The sequence below is a fragment of the Pristis pectinata genome, chromosome 5, assembly GCF_009764475.1.
Source record: "Pristis pectinata isolate sPriPec2 chromosome 5, sPriPec2.1.pri, whole genome shotgun sequence".
Taxonomy (NCBI): Eukaryota; Metazoa; Chordata; class Chondrichthyes; order Rhinopristiformes; family Pristidae; genus Pristis; species Pristis pectinata.
This window is the reverse complement of record NC_067409.1, coordinates 86,999,406-87,021,090: the sequence shown is the minus strand read 5'-3', so window position 1 is coordinate 87,021,090 and position 21,685 is coordinate 86,999,406. Positions and strand designations below refer to the sequence as shown.

The 21,685-nt window shown below is 38.4% G+C and overlaps 1 protein-coding gene across 1 annotated transcript in view; it reads left to right on the top strand.

Moving 5' to 3' along the window:
- The window catches only part of LOC127570808 (NFX1-type zinc finger-containing protein 1-like), a 41,047-nt gene that overhangs the window by 9,184 nt on the left and 10,178 nt on the right, over window positions 1–21,685 (top strand). Inside the window, exons 4-13 of the mRNA XM_052016655.1 lie at window positions 394–600; window positions 2,712–4,364; window positions 5,662–5,790; window positions 7,640–7,788; window positions 9,932–10,066; window positions 12,708–12,867; window positions 13,151–13,389; window positions 14,062–14,201; window positions 15,880–16,034; window positions 18,276–18,421. Of these exons, the coding sequence (XP_051872615.1) occupies window positions 394–600; window positions 2,712–4,364; window positions 5,662–5,790; window positions 7,640–7,788; window positions 9,932–10,066; window positions 12,708–12,867; window positions 13,151–13,389; window positions 14,062–14,201; window positions 15,880–16,034; window positions 18,276–18,421 (3,113 nt within the window). The remainder of the gene's footprint in view (window positions 1–393; window positions 601–2,711; window positions 4,365–5,661; window positions 5,791–7,639; window positions 7,789–9,931; window positions 10,067–12,707; window positions 12,868–13,150; window positions 13,390–14,061; window positions 14,202–15,879; window positions 16,035–18,275; window positions 18,422–21,685) is intronic.

The window sequence follows — 21,685 nt, the reverse complement described above, 5'->3', positions numbered from 1 at the left end:
TTCAGTCAGAATGTGGCTGATCTGTACCCTAACCTAGTTTACCTCCCTTTCTCCCCCCCCCCCCCCCCCCCCCCCATACCAACTGCTGCCCTTATCCAACAAAAAAAGGTCTAAAAAATCTTGGGCTTGAAAATTTCAATTGATGCCCTTGTCCATAGACTTTAGTGGGAGTGATCTCTAAATTTTAATCCCTTTTTGACACCACCATGTTTTCTTTTTCTGGTAGTGTTTCTACAGAGAGGAGAAAAGAAGAAAGAATTCTCCTGTAGGCCCTTCTCTTTTCTCTGCTAATAAACTGGAAGACTTAAATTGCATCTCTGTTCTTTTTCCATTCCTCTTGTTACACACTGATCCAATGAATTAAACTACCTCTCTTTTATTTTGAAATTTCAGCACAAAGAGGTGGACAGCAACGAAGGCAGCCCCAACAAGCACAAAAAAGGTCTGAGAGTGTGTCTGTGAAGGACAGAAATGGGCAGCGGGTTCAATCTGAACCTCACAGAAGAAATCCCAAGTTCTACGGAAGTCAACCTAACCTGCTGGACTGTGCCGGAGAAAGCAATGCAGTGAATGAGATGCAAGGTCGGCAAAGACCACGAGGTTAGAGAGGACTATGCTACGTAACTTGGAAATATGAGGGTGGGGTGGGACTGTGGAGAATTTTAAAATGTTAATCATTTTTAACAAAACCATTGAGTATTAATTTGTTCATGCATGAAGATATTATTGGGAATGCCAGCATTTATTGTCCATCCAGAATTGGTCCTCAAGTGAGAGACCGTTAAGAGTCAACCATTTGTTGGATCTTGACTTGCAAATAGGCCAGCCTGGGTAAGGATGGCAGATTTCCTTCCCAAAAGGACATCAGTTAATGAGAGAAATTTTTACAACAATCCAGTTGTTTCATTGTTACCATTAATGAGACTGGCTTCTTTTTATTCCAACTCTGGATCAATGGTTCTGCACTCTGGATGCTTGTCCACTTAGTTTAAAAAAAAATGGGAACTGGCATTTTCATGACCTTGGGGCATAATGACATATTTACAGATCAAAATCTCATGAACTATTCAAGAAAAAAAATTTTGGTATGTTGGTTACAGGATAAACGATCTTCAGAACATCCATGAAAATGCCCCTTACTTTCCTCAAAACGTAGCACAGGCATGCTTTAAGTCTACCCGAGAGAATAGACAAACTTTCACTTTGATGTCTCATTGGAAATACTTGTACTTCCAATGGCGCAGTTTTCCCTCCATGCTGGATTACTTGCTCAAATGCAAAAGTACAGCTTGAGCCCATTAACCTCTGACTCAGGTGATTTGAAAGACAGGTGAAATGAGGGAGAGACTGCTTGTCAGCCAATAGGCTTTTACTAGTATGATGTGAAAGAGAGAGAGTTTACCTATGGTTTATTCGAACAATCTGGTGATTTAAGATTTATTTTGTACTTTGTTATGTTTCTGAAGTTGTTGTTGGTTAATAATGAATTAACTATTTGTTAGATAATAAATTTGTTTTTGTTTTTAGGACATCAAATTATCAACCAAAGACTATATCATAGCTTTTAGTATTTAAATCCCATTATCATGGATTTTAAGTTCCAGTTATGCTCTAACCCGAACAGACTCTTGCAATTGGTGTAAAAGTTAGATTCGGTCACAACATCTTTCACTTCCGCTGTTTTGCTGAAATGTTCTGACATTTTGGGACAAATGTTAATGGCACAGACAGTGGTACTACTTCAGAAGAGTCAACATTAAAATGGAAGATATATAGTCTATTGCTCTTTTAAAGAACAAACATATTGGGGTACAACTTATGGTGTGATCCACAATAGATCTGCTGGTGAGTACAGCCACAAGTGGGCAGTTCCAGTATGGAGGTTGTAGCGTGGTCTCCTGGTCAGTAGAATGCTGGCCATGGGACAATTTTTGCTGTCTAGATGGAGTCCTCTTGGCGTCTAACAGAGCAGCATACGCACTTCCACAATTATCCCACTCGAGGAAATCCAGCTGGTGGATCTGTGTCAGTTAGTAAGCCCAGGGAAAGCCAGCTGGTGAATCTGAATTGAAATCGATGCTGGGAGAAAGGAAGTATAGATATTTTATTTGATTGACCCAAGTTAATTTTAATTGTTTGTCTGTGTGTGTTTATTCTTTTAACTTTTCGCAAAGTTGGTACAGTGGGAGACCTGCCCCATTAAGACACGGCGTGTGGACATTGCAGGCGAGGTTGGTTTGTATTCCTCAACTGGTTGCCCCTGGGTAGGTTGTGGTGGAAAGCTGCTTGAACCACAAAAGTCAGTATTGTGATGGCGTTCTCGCAATACTGATGGGCAAGAAGATTTGGGATTATGTATCAGCATTGGTGGAGGGATGGTGATATCTTCATGTGACTTGGAGTAAAACTTTGACGTGTCAATGTTCTCATGCACCCATTTACCTGTTTTTCTGAGTGATAGAGTTCACAGGTTTCATCTAATAATCCTTGGCAAATTGCTGCATTGCATCATGTAGATTATACACACTACAGCTGTGTTTCACCAATAGGAGAGGGAGTGAATTACTTTAACTGGTGGATGTGCTGTCAGTTAAATAAATTGCTTTGTTCCAGATGGGTACGTTTAGTATTGTGGCTTGCTTACTTCTCAAAGACTACAAATTTTGGTAATACAATGTATTTTGGTTTTCTCTTTAATGTTGCAATTATAGGGAGACAGCATTTCTCACAACGAAAGGAGAGGGATAACATTCAAAATAGCCATGAAGGCACTTCACAGCAACGATACAAAGGACCTTGGATTCCAAAGAAACATGGAATCCCTCAACAGCATCAAAATTTTGAATCTTCTGCAGAGGATTCCAGTAAACCTAATCATCGTAAGCAGGGGACCCTGGATAGCCAAGAGCTAAAGCAGCTGGCTGCAATGGATCCAGCAGACGTTGTAATGAAATTGACCTCCCCCAGAAGTGGACTTAAAGAATTTTTAAACCAGGCAAATGCTGAGAAAAACTTAATTGTATCCTTTCTGAAAATCCTTAGCATGACATTCAATTGCAAATCCAACCGGCAGAGTTTGCATTATCTGCTGGCGCTGATCAAGAACTCCATGTTTCTTAAAAATATCCTTCCTACATTCATCCTCAGTGCTCAGACGGAAGTGCTGCAAGAGGCACATTTGGAATCTTCTAGATATCTTGATTATACACTGAAGTTACTCTGTCAGCTGATTACTGTCTATCCTGCGAGTGCTTTTTTGGATGTGTCTCTTCTAGCTACACTGGTGCAATCGACGTCAAACTACCTGCAATCTATTGGCTTCCCCATCTCAGAAGAAACTGAGAAGAGTTTGCAGAACCTGCACCAGATGATTGCCTATTTGCAGGAGGAAAAGCGACATGGGAAATTGCAGTCTGATACCTACACCTATTTCATGGTGCCTGAGAGGAATGATTTTAGACATATTTCAATATATCCAACCTATGAAGACCTCCATTTAATCGACAAACCTTATGTAAGACCAAATATAATCAATGAAGAATATCCAGATACTGCCACATACCTAGACATACAATTTCGCCTGCTCCGTGAAGACTTTGTCCGGCCATTAAGGGAGGGAATTACTAAGTTGTTGAGCTGTAACAAGGAGGATTTGCAGAAACAAAAAATAGATGACATCAGAATTTATTTTAATGCTCGTGTCTTGGGTCCACTATGCACACATAGTGGTGTCTTCTACCGGGTTCAGTTTGACAAAAACAAGTTGAAGTATGTTCAATGGGAGAGCTCCAAGCGACTGCTATATGGGTCTTTTCTTTGCTTGTCCAAAGATAACTTTAAAACAATGTTGTTTGCAACAGTGGCACACAGAAATATTAAAGAACTGACAGAAGGTATCATCACGCTCGGCTTCATTGAAAGCAGTCGGCTGGATTTAGTGGACGTAAAGTCAACGGATTCTTTTCTAATGGTTGAAACAACTGCATACTTTGAAGCTTATCGCCATGTTCTAGAAGGTTTTAAAGAGATCACAGATAATAAAATACCCTTTCAGAAGTACATAGTTCACTGCCAGACTAATGTGGCAGAACCAAGATATCTAAGACCTGGTTATCAAAACTATACTCTGGAGCCTTTGTTGAAAGACCAAGGGAGTCAACCCCAAAGGAAGTCCAGCAAGGGCAAACTCATTAACAACTTGTTTCAATCTAACAACAACTTGTCCCAGGGTGGTAATTTCAATGTGCTTGACTTTAAAATGTGGCCTTCGAAGGAGAGATTAAAATTTGATGAATCCCAAATGCTGGCCCTGCAAACAGCTATAACCAAAGAGCTTGCTATCATCCAAGGCCCACCAGGAACAGGTAAACTGGATTTAAACTCCTCATGTACTCAAAAGAACTTTCCTTTAAAAGAAGCTCCTCATTTTCTCTGGAGGTCCTAAGGTGTTTTATTGAAGTGTGTTTATTGATGTGTAGGCAAGTGCAAGCAACCAATTAGTGCATACTGAGGTCCCACAAATAACAATGACCTTGGTAATCTGTTCTAGGAGATGCTTGTTGAGGGGTAAATTTTGGATAAGGCAACAACAGAGTTGGTATTCTGTTTGTTCTCATGACCACCAGAACAAGTAGTTTACTACCCTATCAAAAATATGCTAAAGATTTCCACATTAGCATATAATTTCATCTACTATCATTTCTTGAATATGCAGCAGACTCATAGCTTAATCTGTCTCACATTTTGTGGGATACATTTACTTTGTGTATTATGAGTTTCCCTGAGTTGCTATAATGCATCTGTAGTGCTTCTGATGACTTTGATAAATTATGTATTGTTTCTAGTTTAAAATATAAAGAACATGCATTCAGGCAGCACCTTTCATACTCTCAGGATGTTCCCAAGTCCTCTACAGCTAACAAAATGCATAAGTGTAGTTCTAGTTGTAGCATAGGAAGTACAGCTAATTTGTATGCTCAGAGACAGAAAGAAAAATGAAATAAACTGTTACAGTGATGTTAGTAGAGGGATAAATCTTGCTCAGGTCCATGGGGAGAACTCCACTGATGTTGCTGGAAGACCCTTCTGTTCTAATTTTATAGTCATCATAGTCCTGCCAGAAACAAGGGTTGGGGGGTAGGGAAGGATTGTTATTTAAATACTCATATTGGAGTTAATATGTATTGTTCTGAGCATGTTTAACAAATTTTATAAAAAGCAGTATTCATTTTACTATGGCATCAGCTCACCTATAAAACAGACAATTAGGTCAAACATAGACATCTGGAGGGATCCTTTGCCGTCATCAGAAAAAATGGGAACTGGACCTGCCACTCATTGTTTCTTCAGTCTTTTTTTTAGAAGCTTGGAAATCCAACAATTTCCATTAGTTCATTCCCTCACAGATGTACACCCTTGTATTATTTCCTTCCTGCTGGCTCCTGATGTATGTCATTGTGAGCACATTGTTAACAAACAGTAAGATTAGCAGCTGTTCCCATCAGATAGTCACTCTTCCCATTTCCTATGCCTAACTCCATGTAACTGGACCCCAGCTGATGATATTAGGCTTGAGGCAGGTAACCCACCTTGTTATGTGTTCTAATAATTTATTTTACAAATTTAATTTTATTTATTAATGGCATGATTCTCATCTTGCAGGAAAGACATTTTTGGGACTGAAGGTTGTTGAAGTTCTCCTGGCCAATATGGATATTTGGCAGTCTCCCTCTGGTTCTCCTATCCTGGTGGTCTGTTACACAAATCATGCATTGGATCAGTTTTTGGAAGGTCAGTGGCTTCAGTATATGCCACGTAATTTATTATCACCATTTAATGTTGGACAGATGCAACAACTATATTAAGTATGTTGTTATCACTGTTACCATGTTGCAAAATATGCAGGTTACTGATTCCACAGCCTTTCTAATTACTTGGATTAGGAAAAGTGATAATCAGATAAATTTTAAGTTAACCGAAGAGGAATTAATTTGTGTTCATCTGCTCCAGCAACCCTTTTAATAATCTTAAGAATACAATAAACGGGACCAGGTACAACCATATATCCCCTTGAGCCTGTTCTAGAATTCAGTAAGATCGTGGCTGATTTTTCCACTTCAGATTTCTTTTCCACTTTCAATCCCCATATCCTTTGATTCTGCGTGCTTCCAAGAAGTATATTAATGTCAACTCTGTGTATACTCAATGACTGAGCATTGAGAACTGCCTGAGGAAAAGGCTTTCACCTAAAGTCAGTAAAACAGATTATAAGTAGCTATGTCCCCAGCATTGGGGCCTTGTGGTATTGCAGTTGTAATGGCTCATTAGTCTGGAAATGGCCTATTCCTGCTTATTATGTTCTCTCTGTTAAACAATTCTCTTTGCATTCTAGTAGAAAAATGGGGGGGGAATTTCTGATGCTGGAAATCTGAAATTTAACCAGAAGGTAGTGGAACCACTGAGCAGGCCAGGCAGAATCTGTGGAAAGTGAAATAGTTAATGTTTCAGATCCAGGATCCTTTGTCCGAACTGGGAAAGAGAGAAAACAAGCTTATTTTCAATGGGGGAGGATTGAATAGAGCAAAGAGAATATCTCTGATAGGGTATTGTGACAAATACATTTCTGCCAGTCTGTGGTTTGGCTCAATATTTCTCTCACCATCAGTATAGGCTGGCTTGGTGGGCATGTCCTGCAGCCCTGCTATGAACAATGCATAATACAGACAAAGAAATATAATGTGCTTCCAACTGCCACATTGATACATTTTGCCTCTCAGTATCAGGAATATTCCCTTGGTTCCACTCATCCTTTCTCCACCTTCTCTGCTATTGAAAACTAAATATTTTTCTTGCCTTCCTCATTCTGATGAAGGGTCTTTGACCTGAAATGTTAATTCAGTTTCTTTCTCCACAGATGCCTCCTAGTCTGCTATTTCCAAGATTTTATGCCTCTCGTGCATTGCCCTCGATCCCATGGTCAAATCAATCTGCCAAAAAAACATGACCTGCCCTCATAATCTTGTCCTTTCAGCTTCAGCTCTTATTCTCATGAATCTGCTCCCTAGCCAATATATATTCCTGAGTTAATGTTTCAAGTCTTCATCAGAACTGGGAAGGAATGAAAACAATTTAGTATCAAACGGTGGGGGTGGGGGTGGGGGGGGGGGAAGAGAGGTGCAAGTGGCCATGGTAGCTTTTTTTTTGTTTTTCTTAAGATTTCTAGCTCTTGTAATGTTTTGATTATCATTCCTGAGTGTGGCTGCCCTGCGTGGAATGGGGCAGACAGCTATGGAAGTGCAAGGTATAGAATTGGTGGGGCAAATTTGTATCTCAGGGATGGAGGTGTTTGTCGCTCCTAAAACTAAGGGGAGGGATATATCCTAAAAGGCTTCATCAAAATATTTGGGTGGGGAGGGAGTCAAGTAGGAGTGGGATATATTTATTGTTGGTTCCCAACTGTTCTAGTAGTTTGATTCAACTGAGTTGCTTATTCGATGTTTTTGGGCAGCAGATGGACCAGTCCGATTTGTAAACTTCCCCCTTTCCTTTCCAACAGTACCTAAAATAGTCAATCCAAAAACTCCTGTATTAACCTCTGAGGAAAAATGAAAGTGCTAATCAAATGATATTGTTATTTTAGGAATTTACAGCTTTTTGAAAACTGGGCTCATCAGAGTTGGAGGAAGGAGCAGCAGTGAAATTTTAGCCAAGTTTTCTATGACAGAGCTAAGAAAGCAGAAGGCCTTTAGGAAAAATCTGCCATCCTATCTGAGTAGCATGTATTGTGAGGTAAGTTTGAAAAGAGAATGTTTACACTTGTACTCGTTTTGCTGAGAAATTAAATGATTATGATGAAACCAAATATTGGAAGAGGAGTACAGTGTGAGGAGAAATTTCAACCATGCAGAATCTTGCAGTACAGTTAGATACCATTCAGCTTATTGTGTTTATGTTGGTTCTTTGAAAGATATGTTCAATTTGTCCTAATCCCCTTCTTTACTTTCTTACTCCTGCAAGTGTTTAATTTTGGGGTATTTATCCAATTTCCTTTCAATTGTTCCTTTCAAATCTGTTTTCAGCTTTTAGTTTACAGTGATTTCCAGATCGTAACAGCTCACCAAGTTGAAATGATCTCCTTGATTCTTATGCCAATTATCATAAATTGATATCTTCTGGTTTCAGACCTTCCTCATTATTCATCCTATAAACTATCATTATAACTTTGAACACCACTTCGATGATGGACAAATGATTGGGCTGGATGAATCTTCATTTAGAAAGGCACAGATAAATCAGGGATAGTCAGAATGTATTCGTTAAGGGAACATGTTGCTTGACTAACTTGATGGAAATTTTTTGTTTTGAGGAGGTAACAAGGAAGGTTGAGAGGGCAGTGCATTAAGTGTAGTACACACAGATTTTGGCAATGATTTTGATACTCCCATGTGGTAGGCAGCTCAAAAGAAATAAAAACTCATGGAAGCTAAGGGCGAGTTGCAAATTGGATCCAAATTTGGCTCTTTGGTAGGATACAAAGGGTGATTTATTTATTTGTTGTGGTGGTTGGAAGGCTGTTACTAGTGGTGCATATTAGTATCACTTTATAATATAATGGGGGGTGTTGGAAAAATTAAACTGATATTGTGCTTTAATAATGAAAAGAACTTAGAGAGAGCTCCTAAAGAAAGACATACACAATATTACATAAGCTACATATGTTACCATAGAGTTATACAAAGCTCAGTACTCAGTCCCTTTCTTTCTGTGATGTATATTAGTGATTTATACCTAAATGTAGGGAGCACAATAAAAAAAAAAGTCTGCAGAAGGTACATAAATTACCCACGTGGATAATCGTGAGGAAGAAAGCTTTAGATTGCAGGGATGCTCTGATCAGCTGGGAGCAAAGTGACAGATGGAATTAAATCCAAATAAATGTAAAGTCATCAGAACATAAGAAATAAGAGCCAGAGTGGCCTCAATTGGTCCTTCAGACATGCTCCACCATTCACCAAGATCACAGCTGATCTTTTACCTGTCATTTTCCAACACTATCTCCATATCCCTTAATTTATCAATCTGTTTTGAATGAATACAACAACTGAACCTCCAAACTCTCCACATAGGTATTTGCTGAGGTAAATATTACGAGTACACAAGCAAATACACTCATTAAATATTGAGTGGGATGAAGGAACAAAAGAACCTTGGAACATCCATAAAGATTGCAGTGCTGGTCAGAAACATGGTTGTCTACGTACAAAGAATATTTATGAGCTGAGGCATAGAATATAAGAGCAGGGAGGTTTTTCTAGAACTTCATACATTGCTAGTTTGCCCACAGCTTGAGTATTATGTATAGTTCTGGTCACCACCTTAAAAGAACAATGAAATTGCATTGGAGGAGGTGCAGAGGATATTACCAGAATTTTGCCAGGACTGGAAAGTTTTAGCTAAGAGTGAAGATTACATAAGCTAGGATTGCTTTCTTTGGAGCAGAGCAGTGACTTAACCAAAGTGTATAAAATTATGAGGGGCCTGGACAGATTGACTGGGAAAGATCCATTCCTCTCAACAGGGGGATCAAAAACCAGAGAGCATTGATTTAAAGTAATTGTTAGAAATATTGGAGGATTGATTGCTTGTAAGAGTAGTAGAGGCAGAAATGCTTTCCACATTTAAAATGCACTTAGAATGTACTAAACTTTGAAAATGGGATTGAGGTTGAGTCACTTTGTTTTTCATTTGGCACTGACATGATAGGCCAGATGCCCTCTCAAATTTTCTATGACTCCGTAATTTTCCTCCTTTCCTGATGGCTGGTGGAATGGTATGGGTATTAAAGTCATGGCGATTGTGAAAGCAATGGAGTAAAACATTATTGCACATTTATTATCCAAATATGATTACTCAGGAATCTTTATTCTTGCAGCTGATTAAAGAAAGACAAGAGATGCAGAAGAAAATTGAAATGTTAGCCGTGGCTTTGGAAGCAAGTGGGAAGGGAGTTCTTCAGTTACATACCTTATCGGAACACATTCAAGTGAATCACTTGAAGAGTCTACAGGTGGGAATGCTTTGTTTCCAGACTTGCATACACATGTACAAGCAGGAATCTCATATGAGTTACCAAGAGAGAAATATTACTGACTGTCCCTCACCAAATCAAGGTATCAATACCACCTATGAACCAGATGACATTCCATTACCATTTTCCTTCTCCCTTCAGACTTTGCTCCATCTTCCTTCCCATCCGCTTTCCTGTCATGTCAGATTTTGCTCCACCCTTCTTGTTAACCTGCACCACATTCAGTTCTCTACTCGTCCAGATTTGCCATTATCTGTCTTCCAACAAACCAGCCAAGAGTGGAAGAGCTGGTCTGTCAGTCCCTATGCATCTCAAAACAACATGTCCAGCCTTTTAACTGATGAAGTTATTGGCTTCTTAGTTTACAGAGTTAGAAATACAAACCGCTGGAAATTTTATCTAAAACATGATTGGGGGTTGTGTAACTTCAAAAATCAGAAGCTGCTGGATATCAAGTGATGCCAAAAATGTGTAATGTATATTTTGATGCCTATTGAGTAACATTGATCTGTGCATCCAAGATTTGCAAATGTAACAGGATATTTAATGGCAGCATGCCTTAACTGGAAAATTGAGGTCTGCTTCTGCCTAACACAAAAGGGACTCAATTTCACCTGTTCTATGGCTGAGGATTCCTTCAAGCTTCTTGCTTGGTGTTTGCATCTGCCCCTCATGTTAAAAACATCCTTTAGCTCCTGATGGGACTTCTGAGCACCAGTGTCCATTCCTGTATCCAAGCCCAGACCCCTACTACTACGTGAATATGTGTTCTACTCCCACCATCATGTCCCTTTTCCCAACTGTGCCTATTTTCTTGATCTCCTCCGGGTCTAATCCACCATAGCCACATGCTGCTCCTGAACTCTCTCAACCCTACATCACCCTAATGTCCTCTGCTAGCCTTGCAATGGTGAAGAAAGACCTTTTGCACATTTTACTATGGGCAATGCCTGTCTATTGCATATAATGTCACGACACAATATAATGAGTGTGGTGCTCCTTCGCAGGACCGTGCAATGCCTTGTTTAGACACTTAAGGAAGATACTCTGGATCACTGTCTTTGGAAGTTGGTTTTAAGTTTTCATTTGTATCAAATTATGAATGTACATTTATATACACATTTCTTTTTGTTCAAATCTCTGACCATGCCCAGTTGTGAGCCTTGTATCCCTTACTAAGCACCAATTCTTTGTACCTACCCAGTTAACTGGAGGGAGATGCAGGAGCTGGACAGGAAACTGTTCCTGCACTCTGATCTGTTAGTATCTGGCACATCACTTGACACAAATGAGCTGACGCATTAAAAGGTAGGCTATTATCAAACTGTTGCTCAGGCTATAAACCTGTAGACAAATTTGTTGAACCTTAAAGCGGTAACAACTTGCAATCATAGGATAATTTAACATAGGATAATGTCCCAAGTCTTCCTGTGGAAAAATCTGACACTGATCCAATGGAAGAGAAATTAGGAACAGTGAGTAAAAACTTGGTCAAAAAGCTGGATTTCAAAGATGAATAAAGGATGTGGCGATTCTGGGAGAGAGATCAAGGCCAAGGCAACCGTAGGCTTAGCACTAATGATGAGGTGAATTGAATAGGGATGGATAAGAAGGCAGAAATGAGAGAACACAGAGTACCTGGAGGGCTGTAGAGCTGGCTGAGATGGCCAGGACTACTAAGAAAGGGAGAAATGAAGCCATAGAGAGATCTTAATGCAAGAATGGAAATGTTAACATTGAAGAGTTGATGGAGCAAAAGCCAATGTATGCCATTGAGCGCAGAAGCTTTGGATGACTGATGTTTGGTTTGACTTGGGGAAACTCTTCCCAAGTAGTTATTTTTCACTCATAATATGCTTTACTAATCTCAATGTTTTATGGCTATAAGCAGTCTCTGGATCCTCTATCTAGTTCTGTTGCTCACTGCATGTTAATCTAAGGCTATCTGGTTACATAACTGACAGGACTGTGCACTAGAATCCTTTGTAGAATTAAAACACAATTTCACTTAATGACATAGTTTTTGGTGAAAATGTTTGCTAATGGATGGCCCAGTGGTTCAGCAGGTGGTGGTGCTGGCTCACAGCTCCAGCATCCAGGGCTTGATTCTGATCTCTGGTGCTGTCTGTGTGGAGTTTGCATGTTTTCCTTGTGATCATGTGGGTTTTTCTTGATTGCTTCTGTTTCTTCCCACATCTCAAAGACATGCTGATTGGTAGTTAATTGACAGCTGTAAATTATCCCTAGTGTATGAGGGTGGTTGGAAAAGCAGATTGGAGTTGATGGGCTCAGACCAAATTGCCTCCTCCTGAATCATGAAAAGAAGATGAAGTGAAAATAAGTACAGGCTGTTCTCACGTTAAGAATGTCTGACTTATGGACACCCTCGCATATGGATGATCTCCATTCAAAAATCTGACATATGTACATATTCATTCCTTTTGAATGACAGAACTGGTTTCCTCTCTACCTCCACTTTGACTAATTATTCTTTCTTATCAGTCTTGTGTCATAGTGAGTGATTTTTGTTTATTTTCTGACTTGTGGACAAAATGGATTTGTGGATGTCTGTAAAAAGTGTTTGTTACTCAGGGATGGCCTGTATTATTTATGTTTTAAGATGGGCTCTGAATATAATCCCTCGGAACATTATGATGTACTGGAATGGTTAAAATTGACATCAGCACCTGAATATTATTTCGGATTTAACGGGACACTAGAACAAACCACAGAAGAGGATGTGGAGACGATTGCCTCAAGTGCTACAGAAGGAGACATAGGTAAATAGAAAATCCAACTTCTTCCAAAATTTTAATTAGAATCAAAATGCAAGTAAAAACTACAGATAGTTTCCAGATGTTTAAACAGAAAAATGTTAATCACAGTCAGTTCAATGAATCAGAAGTTATTTAAGATCTCTAAATACCTTTATTATTGAAGTCTTTCAACATTGTTTTCTCCTTTTAGTTAATGAAAATAATTTTTTGTTTCTTTTTTGAGGTTTTATCAAGTAATTTGTTTTCTTAATTAAAAATGTGATTACCTGCTAAGTATTTCTTACAGGAAATCTCAACGACCTCATTGAAGAGGGGGATAATGATGATGAGTTGATTCAGGTGACACAGGAGGCTGAACTAATGCAAGCAGAGAGAATGATTGATGATGACGACCTTCAGAAACAACTTCAGAAAGCACGTGCACGGCTAGCTAAAATGGAGGAACAATTTCTGGCATTTAATCCCAAAGAGACTGCACCACCTCTTAAATCTCAGGCTGAGAGCCAAGATGGTGGTGAGTGGAAGGTATGATTGTTAGATTCAATAGTGGGTCATGGGCACTGCTGAGAGACTGGCATATATTGGCCTTACGTGATTGCACTTGAAGGAAAGACTTGTATTTATATAGCCCCTCTCACAGTCCCATTATGGTTAGCAATTATATAATGTGGTAAAAGTGGCTGGCAAATTCAACATGGTGAGTTTAAACACATTGCTGTGACAATAACTTGAGAATCAGTTCAAGTAATTCAGGCAAATAAATATTGTCCAGAATAACATTGAAACCTCCCTTGCTCTTTCTTGTAGTGGTGCCATGCATTCACTTATGAACAAATGAGAGATAAGACAGAGTTTTAATATGGTGTCCTGTATGAAAGTCTGCACTCTTACTGACAATGCAGGACCCTGTCAACACTGCACGGGGGTATCTGCTTGGATCCTGTGTGCAAGGCCCTGGAGTGAGACTTGAATCCACAACCTTTGTACTCAGAGCCTAGAAGGATATCACTTAACCATGGCTGAGAACTCAGAGCAGTAATGGGTCTTCCTGTTAAACCACGATATCCTTTTTGGCAATGATGTTCCAAGAATGCTACTGGAGTCGGGGGCGGTCCAAAGAAGAGCAAGTATATTAATCAAATTTAGACCAGTAATTTCTAACTGACTCTTATGTCCCTTATTTCCTGTTTTGTAAAGTTCACCAAAGAAGAAAAGAAAAGAATGCAAAAAATTATGAAGGCGCAGTTGCAGAACACTGACATCATGACAGAATTTGAAGCCAGAAGGATAGTCAATGTCTGGGATCTTGACCTGCTTGATCGCTGGCGACTGTACAGGTTTGATTAAGTTTGTACAAAAGATGATCAGTAATCATGAGTTTTGAGACAAAATATTTTCAAGATGTTGATTTGCTCTCTTTGACCAAAGAAAGAACATCCTGTGAAGACTTAATCAAAAATCAAAAAAGTGTAGATGCAATATATCTGAAATGTAAATTCTGGAAATACTCCGTGCCAAGCAGCATACGTGAGAGAGAAGCAGAGTTAATGTTTCAGGTGTCACAAACCAGCAACAAAAGAAACACACTGAGCATGATTCAGTGTTAAAAACTATTTTATTAATCACTACTTATGATAATACGTAAAATAAAAGTAAAAAAAAAATGTTAGTATGTTAGAATTCAAGAATGTTAAACCTCGAACGTTAACCCCAAAACTAAACTCTTCGTGTGTGTGTGTGACAAAGTCCAAAACTCCCAGTTCCGGAATGGTTCTTAAAGTTCAGTTCCGCAAGCCATAAGGTGAAATATGAGCAAGGGCTTCTTCAACAACCACCGTTGTCTGAAGATAAGATGTAGATGTAGAAAAACATAGAGAGAGTACATACGAAATCCAAATGTTCCACGATGGAACCCAAACGACACTCCAGTGTTTACTCGGTAGTGACTTCCTCACCCCGAAAAGCATCCGAACCGTGGTCGTCCACACACAAATACCTGTTTCCTTCTACAGGTCAGCAACAAAGTGAACTCCACCGGATTACTTCCAACTTCCATACATGGATTTCAGTGGCAAACACAGTTATTATTTCTCATCCATCGATAGAGAAAACAAGCAGGCTGGTGTCTCTCTCCCTTCTCTCTCTCTCTTTCTTCTTCTTCTGACTTCTTCAACAACGTCATTACGTCCTTTATCTTCTATTGACGTAAGCACGCCCCACACACACATACACACACACTCTCTATCTTAAAGGGACTTTCACTGAGTCCGTAACACAGGTCAATGTATTGATAGTGACAAAGCTATAAAGGCTTGGAATAAAAGGTTATTCCAATAAAAAGTTTTATTCATTCACCAAATGCAAGTGCAGTTGGCAAAGTCAGCATTTATTACTCATCCCTAAGTACCCCTGAGAAGTAGCTGCGGTGGTACAACTGAGTGGCTTCCTAGCCTATTTTGGAGGCAGCCCCATGGCTATCCATTAGGTCCTAAGTTGTGCATTAGTCACACTGAAGAACAACAAATTTTTCTTCCTGAAGGACATTATACTTGACAAGTGCAAACTACGGTATCAGCTTTTCTTCGAAGAACTCCTGCACCAAATTCTGATTGCAGTTGTACGTGTGATAGTAATTTTATTCCAGCCATTTAGGAAAAAAGGATCCTAAAATACCTCAGTGACATATCCCGCTAATATAAAGCTTAACTGAGCTCCTTAACTGAGTTGTACCGATGACTCATTACACCTGACAGTGTGACACAGTTACAAAAGATAGTACTCTTATATACTACCATGTCAAGTCAAGGGAAATCAGAAATATGGAAATTGTATGCCCCCAGAAATTAGTTCTATATGCTGTTTAAATCAAACAGTGGTAGGTTCATTATAGAAATGCAACTTAACAAAGTCAAATGCTGAAATGGCACGGTTTCTAAATTCCTGTGCATGAATTGGGGCAATGTCTGCCAATTCTGTCCATCTAGATGTTGGTGTAATGAGGTGACCTTGTTGTAGGTTGTGGTTGTCGCAGTACCAAGCTGAAACCAAACGTGAAATATTGAGGTATGAACTGGACTACCGGAGAATCGTTGACCGTCTAGCAGACCTGAGAAATCAAGAAGAACTAATCCTCCTCAGGCAGTCAAAAGTGGTTGGCATGACCACAACAGGTACACAAAAGCTAGTTCTAAGCAATGATATATATTGTTAGTTTTTGAATATTACAATTGAAATTTGCAAAATTTGTTTCCTTCATTATTTGCATGGCCATGAAAAATACATCCATCATTTTGGAATTTTCTTTGCATGTGTTCTTTCCTTTCTCTTAAGGAATGTCACTTTTTAGTACCAATCATTCTTGAGAAGCTAATGCTGAGTCTGCCCTTGCTTTCAATGGCAGTAGAGGTCACTGATTTGAAAGTGCTATTGGAGTAGCCTAGGCAAATAATTACAGTGTCTTTTCATAGATGGTACACACAACAGCCATAGTATGCTGTTGGTAGAAGGACATAAATGGTGGATGGAAGGCCAATCCATGATTGTTACTTTGTCCTGGATGGTATTGAGCTTCTTGAGTGCTTTTGAAACTGCATTCAGCCAAGCAAGTAGAGAGAATTCTATCAGACTCCCAATCTGTGGCTTTTTCATATGGATGGTGAAACAGCCTTGGGAATTCAGGAGGTGACCTGCTTGCAGTAGAAAAACAGCTCTGACCTGGGCTTGTAGCTATAGTATGTATTTGTCTGGATCAGTGGTAACCCTTAAGATTTTGATAGTGATTTCGGTGTTGATAACAACTTTAAATATAAAGAAGGGTAGTTATTGTATTTTATTCAGGTGATCATTGGCTGCCACTTGAGTGGTGGAAATGTTTCTGGTTAATTGTCTCTCCAAGTCTTGCTGGCAGGCATTTACTCCTCAATTATCTGCAGAGTTGCAAGTGGAACTTAACACTGTGCAATCAAAGATTGCAAAGTCCTTATTTCTTATCAATTGAGTTAATGACCAAAGGACTTTGAGGAAGTAAGTGAAAATGATTGGATCCATGATACAGTCAAAAAATCTAAATAAATAAATAATTTGTTACCCCCCCCCCCCCCCCCCAATCATTTTGATCATCATACTTTGTTTGCCCTCTGTAAGTAGTGTTCTCTTGCACCTATCCTCTGAGTTCAACCTGAACACATCCAGATGGGGTAAAATCTAGTCAAGGCTCACAGAGCAGTACATCCTTTAACTCTTTTAAAGGTGTATTAAAACTAAGCAAGCACCACAAATAAAGTATTACAAATATAAACACTACAAATAATGTGACATAAAATGTCATATGATATTACCAAAGATATGAGGTAAAGTACCACAGAGTACCTTGACGTGATTTCTCTATTCTAATTTTACGGTATGCAGTCGCAGACACCTTTCTGTAACTCTGTACTGGTGATCAATTTTGACAGTTGTTACCTTGAAAGCTTTCCTTTTAAGTATTACTTATTCTTTAACTCTAGATGATTTTGGACAGAATTCACCCTGATGATCAGGCTCCTAATGCCTTATCTTTTGATAATTGAAAATCACACCTGTGACAATTTGACATAACTATTGTACAATCCTCATCTTGTTTCCTGTTCTAAGACCATGAATAGTCTGATACTATAATGTTTGATGCCCAACCATTAGTACACTAAAGATACTTTGGGGAAAGTTTAGTTTATTAGCATTTTTGTAAATGTCAAAAATGTTACTCATAATAATTAATACAAATGGGATGACTTTCTTTACACTCAATGTGCCATCAGTTGAATACGTTCTCCCACAATGCATAAACATTACTCATGTTTCCTCCTTAAACAGTGCACTCACTAAGTGTTTGAAAGGCTGTTACACAGGACCCAGCCCCTCAGTTTCCACCTAGACTGGTCCTTCCCCACAAAGGCTTTGCAGTGGCTGCACTGAGCTTCATGTGTTCATCAGCACTCTGGAGTGTGCCTATTGGCAGCATTCAGTCTACAAGGATGGTAATGAGCTTCCTCTATGATGTTCAAAATTTTTAATGCTAATTCAGGACCAAACCAGCTTTACTGGAGCCACCTTTTATTTATGTGCTGACTGGTAACTTCTAGTCATATTACCACAGCAGGGGTCCAGGTGAATGGTTTGTGTTGAACAAAATAAAATCTGCAAGATTTCCTTTCAGTTTACAGTTGTTTTAAATGTTCAGCATCCACAGCGTCTTGAGATATGAACTTGGTTAGGTTTCCCATTTCGGTTCACCATGAGTTATGCATTCATGCTGAAGGCATTTGACCAGACTCACATGGTTGTAAAAGAATTTATTTCCACCACTCCCATCCCAGCTCCCCAATATGTAATGGCTAAAGATTAAAGGCGTGTATACAATTTTCTTTTTGAAGGTGCTGCAAAATACAGAAATCTGGTGCAAGATATTCAACCAAGGATTGTTATTGTAGAAGAAGCAGCTGAAGTCCTGGAAGCTCACATCATCACCACTCTTAGTTCTGCCTGCAAGCACCTCATTTTAATTGGTGATCATCAGCAGGTAGGAATTATTTGCAGTTAAATCACTGAAATGATTTAGTCTGGTGATGTAAAATGGGAAATAATGAGTGAACAGGCTATTTTACATCTCTTGCAAATTTTATTCGTGTTAGCTTAGATTCGTTGATCTAATCAAGGTGTTTAAAATGATAATGTTTTCAAACCATGAAACTACTGAGGCTGAACTTTCCATCCTTTTAAAATAATGGACAGAAATGATATTTTAAAGGTGAGTGATTTCTTTACCTCCTCCTCCTCCTCCCACTCCCCCCTCCCCCCACTTTTCCAAGGTGATCTACAAAGACCAAATAGACAGCTAAGATTTTGTTTTGCTTCAAAAGGACCTTAGGAGTTTGCCATTGGTAGCACTCTGAGTAATACAGTTATGGGTCTAATCCCTACTCCAGATACTTGAGTACATAATTAGGCTTAGTAGAGATCTGGTGGTTGAATTCTGGGGCTCTGTAAACCAAGAGCATCATAACTGAACTTGACCACTTAGTACATCCATAGTCCCAAATATCTCTCTAGCTATCTTCATCCTGGTTCAATGAGGAATGTAATGAAGAGCAAGTTAGTAGCAGCATCAGGCACAGCTAAAAAAGTGAGTTGCTGACCCAGTGGAACTATGCAGGGCTACATGAATACTAATCACCAGCAGCACATGCTGTGGGTAGACCCAAGGGTTCCTACAAACAACAGATGAAGTTAAAGCTCTGCAGTCTTGCCATAATCATTTATGAATGATTGTGGACAACCAAACAACTAATCTAGCACTCTTGTTGAGTTGGAATGCTGTGGGTTTAAGTCTGCCTTTGGAAATCTGAGCACAAAATATCTAGACTGACCCTTAAACAATTCATTTGAAGTGTAGTAAGTGTTTTAATGAGGAATTGTGACAAACAAGTTGAATAGAGCAAGCTCCCACAAACTGCAACATGGCAATTAGCAGATAACCTGCTTTGGAGATTTTGGTTAAGGGAGCAATATTGATTAAAACAGGAAAGATAACTCATTATTTTCTTCAAAACAGTATCTTAATTTAAGAGTTATTGGAGAGAGAGAGAGCATGGAAACAGGCCCTTCAGCCACAGAGTCCATACTCTTCATCATAGATGCACCCAATCCTCCCCTACTCCATTTTACTCTTCCCACATTTCTTTCTTTTTACAATATTTTTATTAAATCCATGTTAAAAAAAAATACAGAGTACATGCATCAAGAAAGAGAGTAAAAATACTACTGAATACATTGTATTAAATCATACTTAGGATTACAATACTGTAAATCAATAATCACATATAGTAGTTAGTCAATAAAGGAAGAAAAAATTGAAATATTTTATTACAAAAAAAATCTACCCCCACTACCAAAACCTGAAGCTGTTAGACAGAAGAAACAGCAAGGAAAAACCTTAAAAAATGTAACAGTGTCAGCCAATATCTGCGTTTTAGTCCCCAAATCAGAAATTTTGAAAATAATTCAAGAAGGGTCCCCACAGGGTTTGCAAGTCTAGGTTAGATTCAAAAACTGAACAGTGAATCTTATCTAGATTCAAGTATGACATAACATCCCGTAACCATTGAACATGCGTAGGCAGAGAAGCTTCCTTCCATTTAGGCAATACTGCTCTCCTGGCTATAAGAGAAATAAAAGCCAGAATATGTAAATCAGAAGCCTTCAAAGTTGTATCTTTTTCACCAACAATCCCAAATAATGCAGTCAAAGGATTAAGTTTAATATTTATTTTAAAAAGTACAGAAAAAGTATGAAAGACCTCTGTCCAACATTTTTTAAGACTCTGACACATCCAAAACGTGAATTAAGGAAGCCACTCAGTTATTGCATTTATCACAGTAAGGAGATATATCAGAATAAAAACGGGATAGTTTCACTTTGGACAAGTGAGCTCTATGGACCACTTTAAATTGAAGGAGAGAATGATGAGCACATAATGATGAAGTATTAACCAACTTGAAAATTTCATTCCAAGTTTCCTTGGAAATTGACATCTGCAAATCTTGTTCCCAAGCATTTTTAATTTTATCTAGTGGCACCTTACTCATTCCTAATAATCTGTCATAAATATTAGATATTGAGCCATCCTGAAAGGGTTCCAAATTAAAAATTACATCTAATAAATTCTTATCAGGACACAAAGGAAAAGAATGTAATTGAGATCAAAGAAAATCTCTAATTTGTAAATATCTAAAAAAGAGTTTTTGGTAAATTATACTTCGTAGACAATTGTTCAAACAAAGAAAGGTTTCCTCCAACAAACAGATCTTGAAAACAAGTAATACCTAATTTGTCCCACTCTTTAAAAACTACATCAGTCATAGAAGGTTTAAAAAAAGTAATTAGAGAAAATGGGACTGGACAAAGAAAAACTCAATAAACCAAAATATTTTCTAAATTGTAACCAAATCTTCAAGGCATGTTTAACTACCAAATTATCTGTTAGTTTATTTAATGATATTGGAAGTGAAGAACCAAGCAAAGAGATAATAGAAAATTTTTTAACAGTTAATTTCTGAAGAGACCCATACTGGAGAAGCCTCTTGATTAACGTAATGTAACCAAAACGTAAGATTTCGTATATTGACTGCCCCGTAATAAAATCTAAAATTAGGTAAGGCTAAACCTCCATTCTTTTTAACCTTCTGAAGGTGAACTTTATTTAATCTAGGATGTTTATTATTCCATATGTAAGAAGATATAATTGACTCGAGAGTCAAAGAAGGATTTAGGAATAAAAACAGGTAAAGCCAGAAATAGATATATAAATTTAGGTAAAATATTCATTTTAATAACATTAATTCGGCCAATCAATGATATAGAAAGGGGAGACCAACTTGATAAAACCCTTTTCACATAGTGTAGTAAGATGAAAAAAATTTCTTTAAATAAATGCTTATAATTTTTAGTAATTGACACCCCCAGATAGGTAAAATGATTTCTTACAATTTTAAAAGGAATGTTAATATCAAATGGTACCAAGTTATTCAGAGGAAAAAGTTCACTCTTATATAAGTTCAATTTGTAGCCTAAAAAATGACTAAAGCGAGAAAGTAAAGAAAGCATAGGAGTTAACGAGGCTTCAACATTAGATATAAAAAGTAATAAGTCATCAGCATGTAGAGAAACTTTATGGTTAATACCTCTTCTGGAGATACCAAAGATGTCTCTAGATTCTCGGAAAGAAATAGCTAAAGGTTCTAAGGCCAAATCAAAGAGCAAAGGGTTCAAAGGACATCCCTGCCTG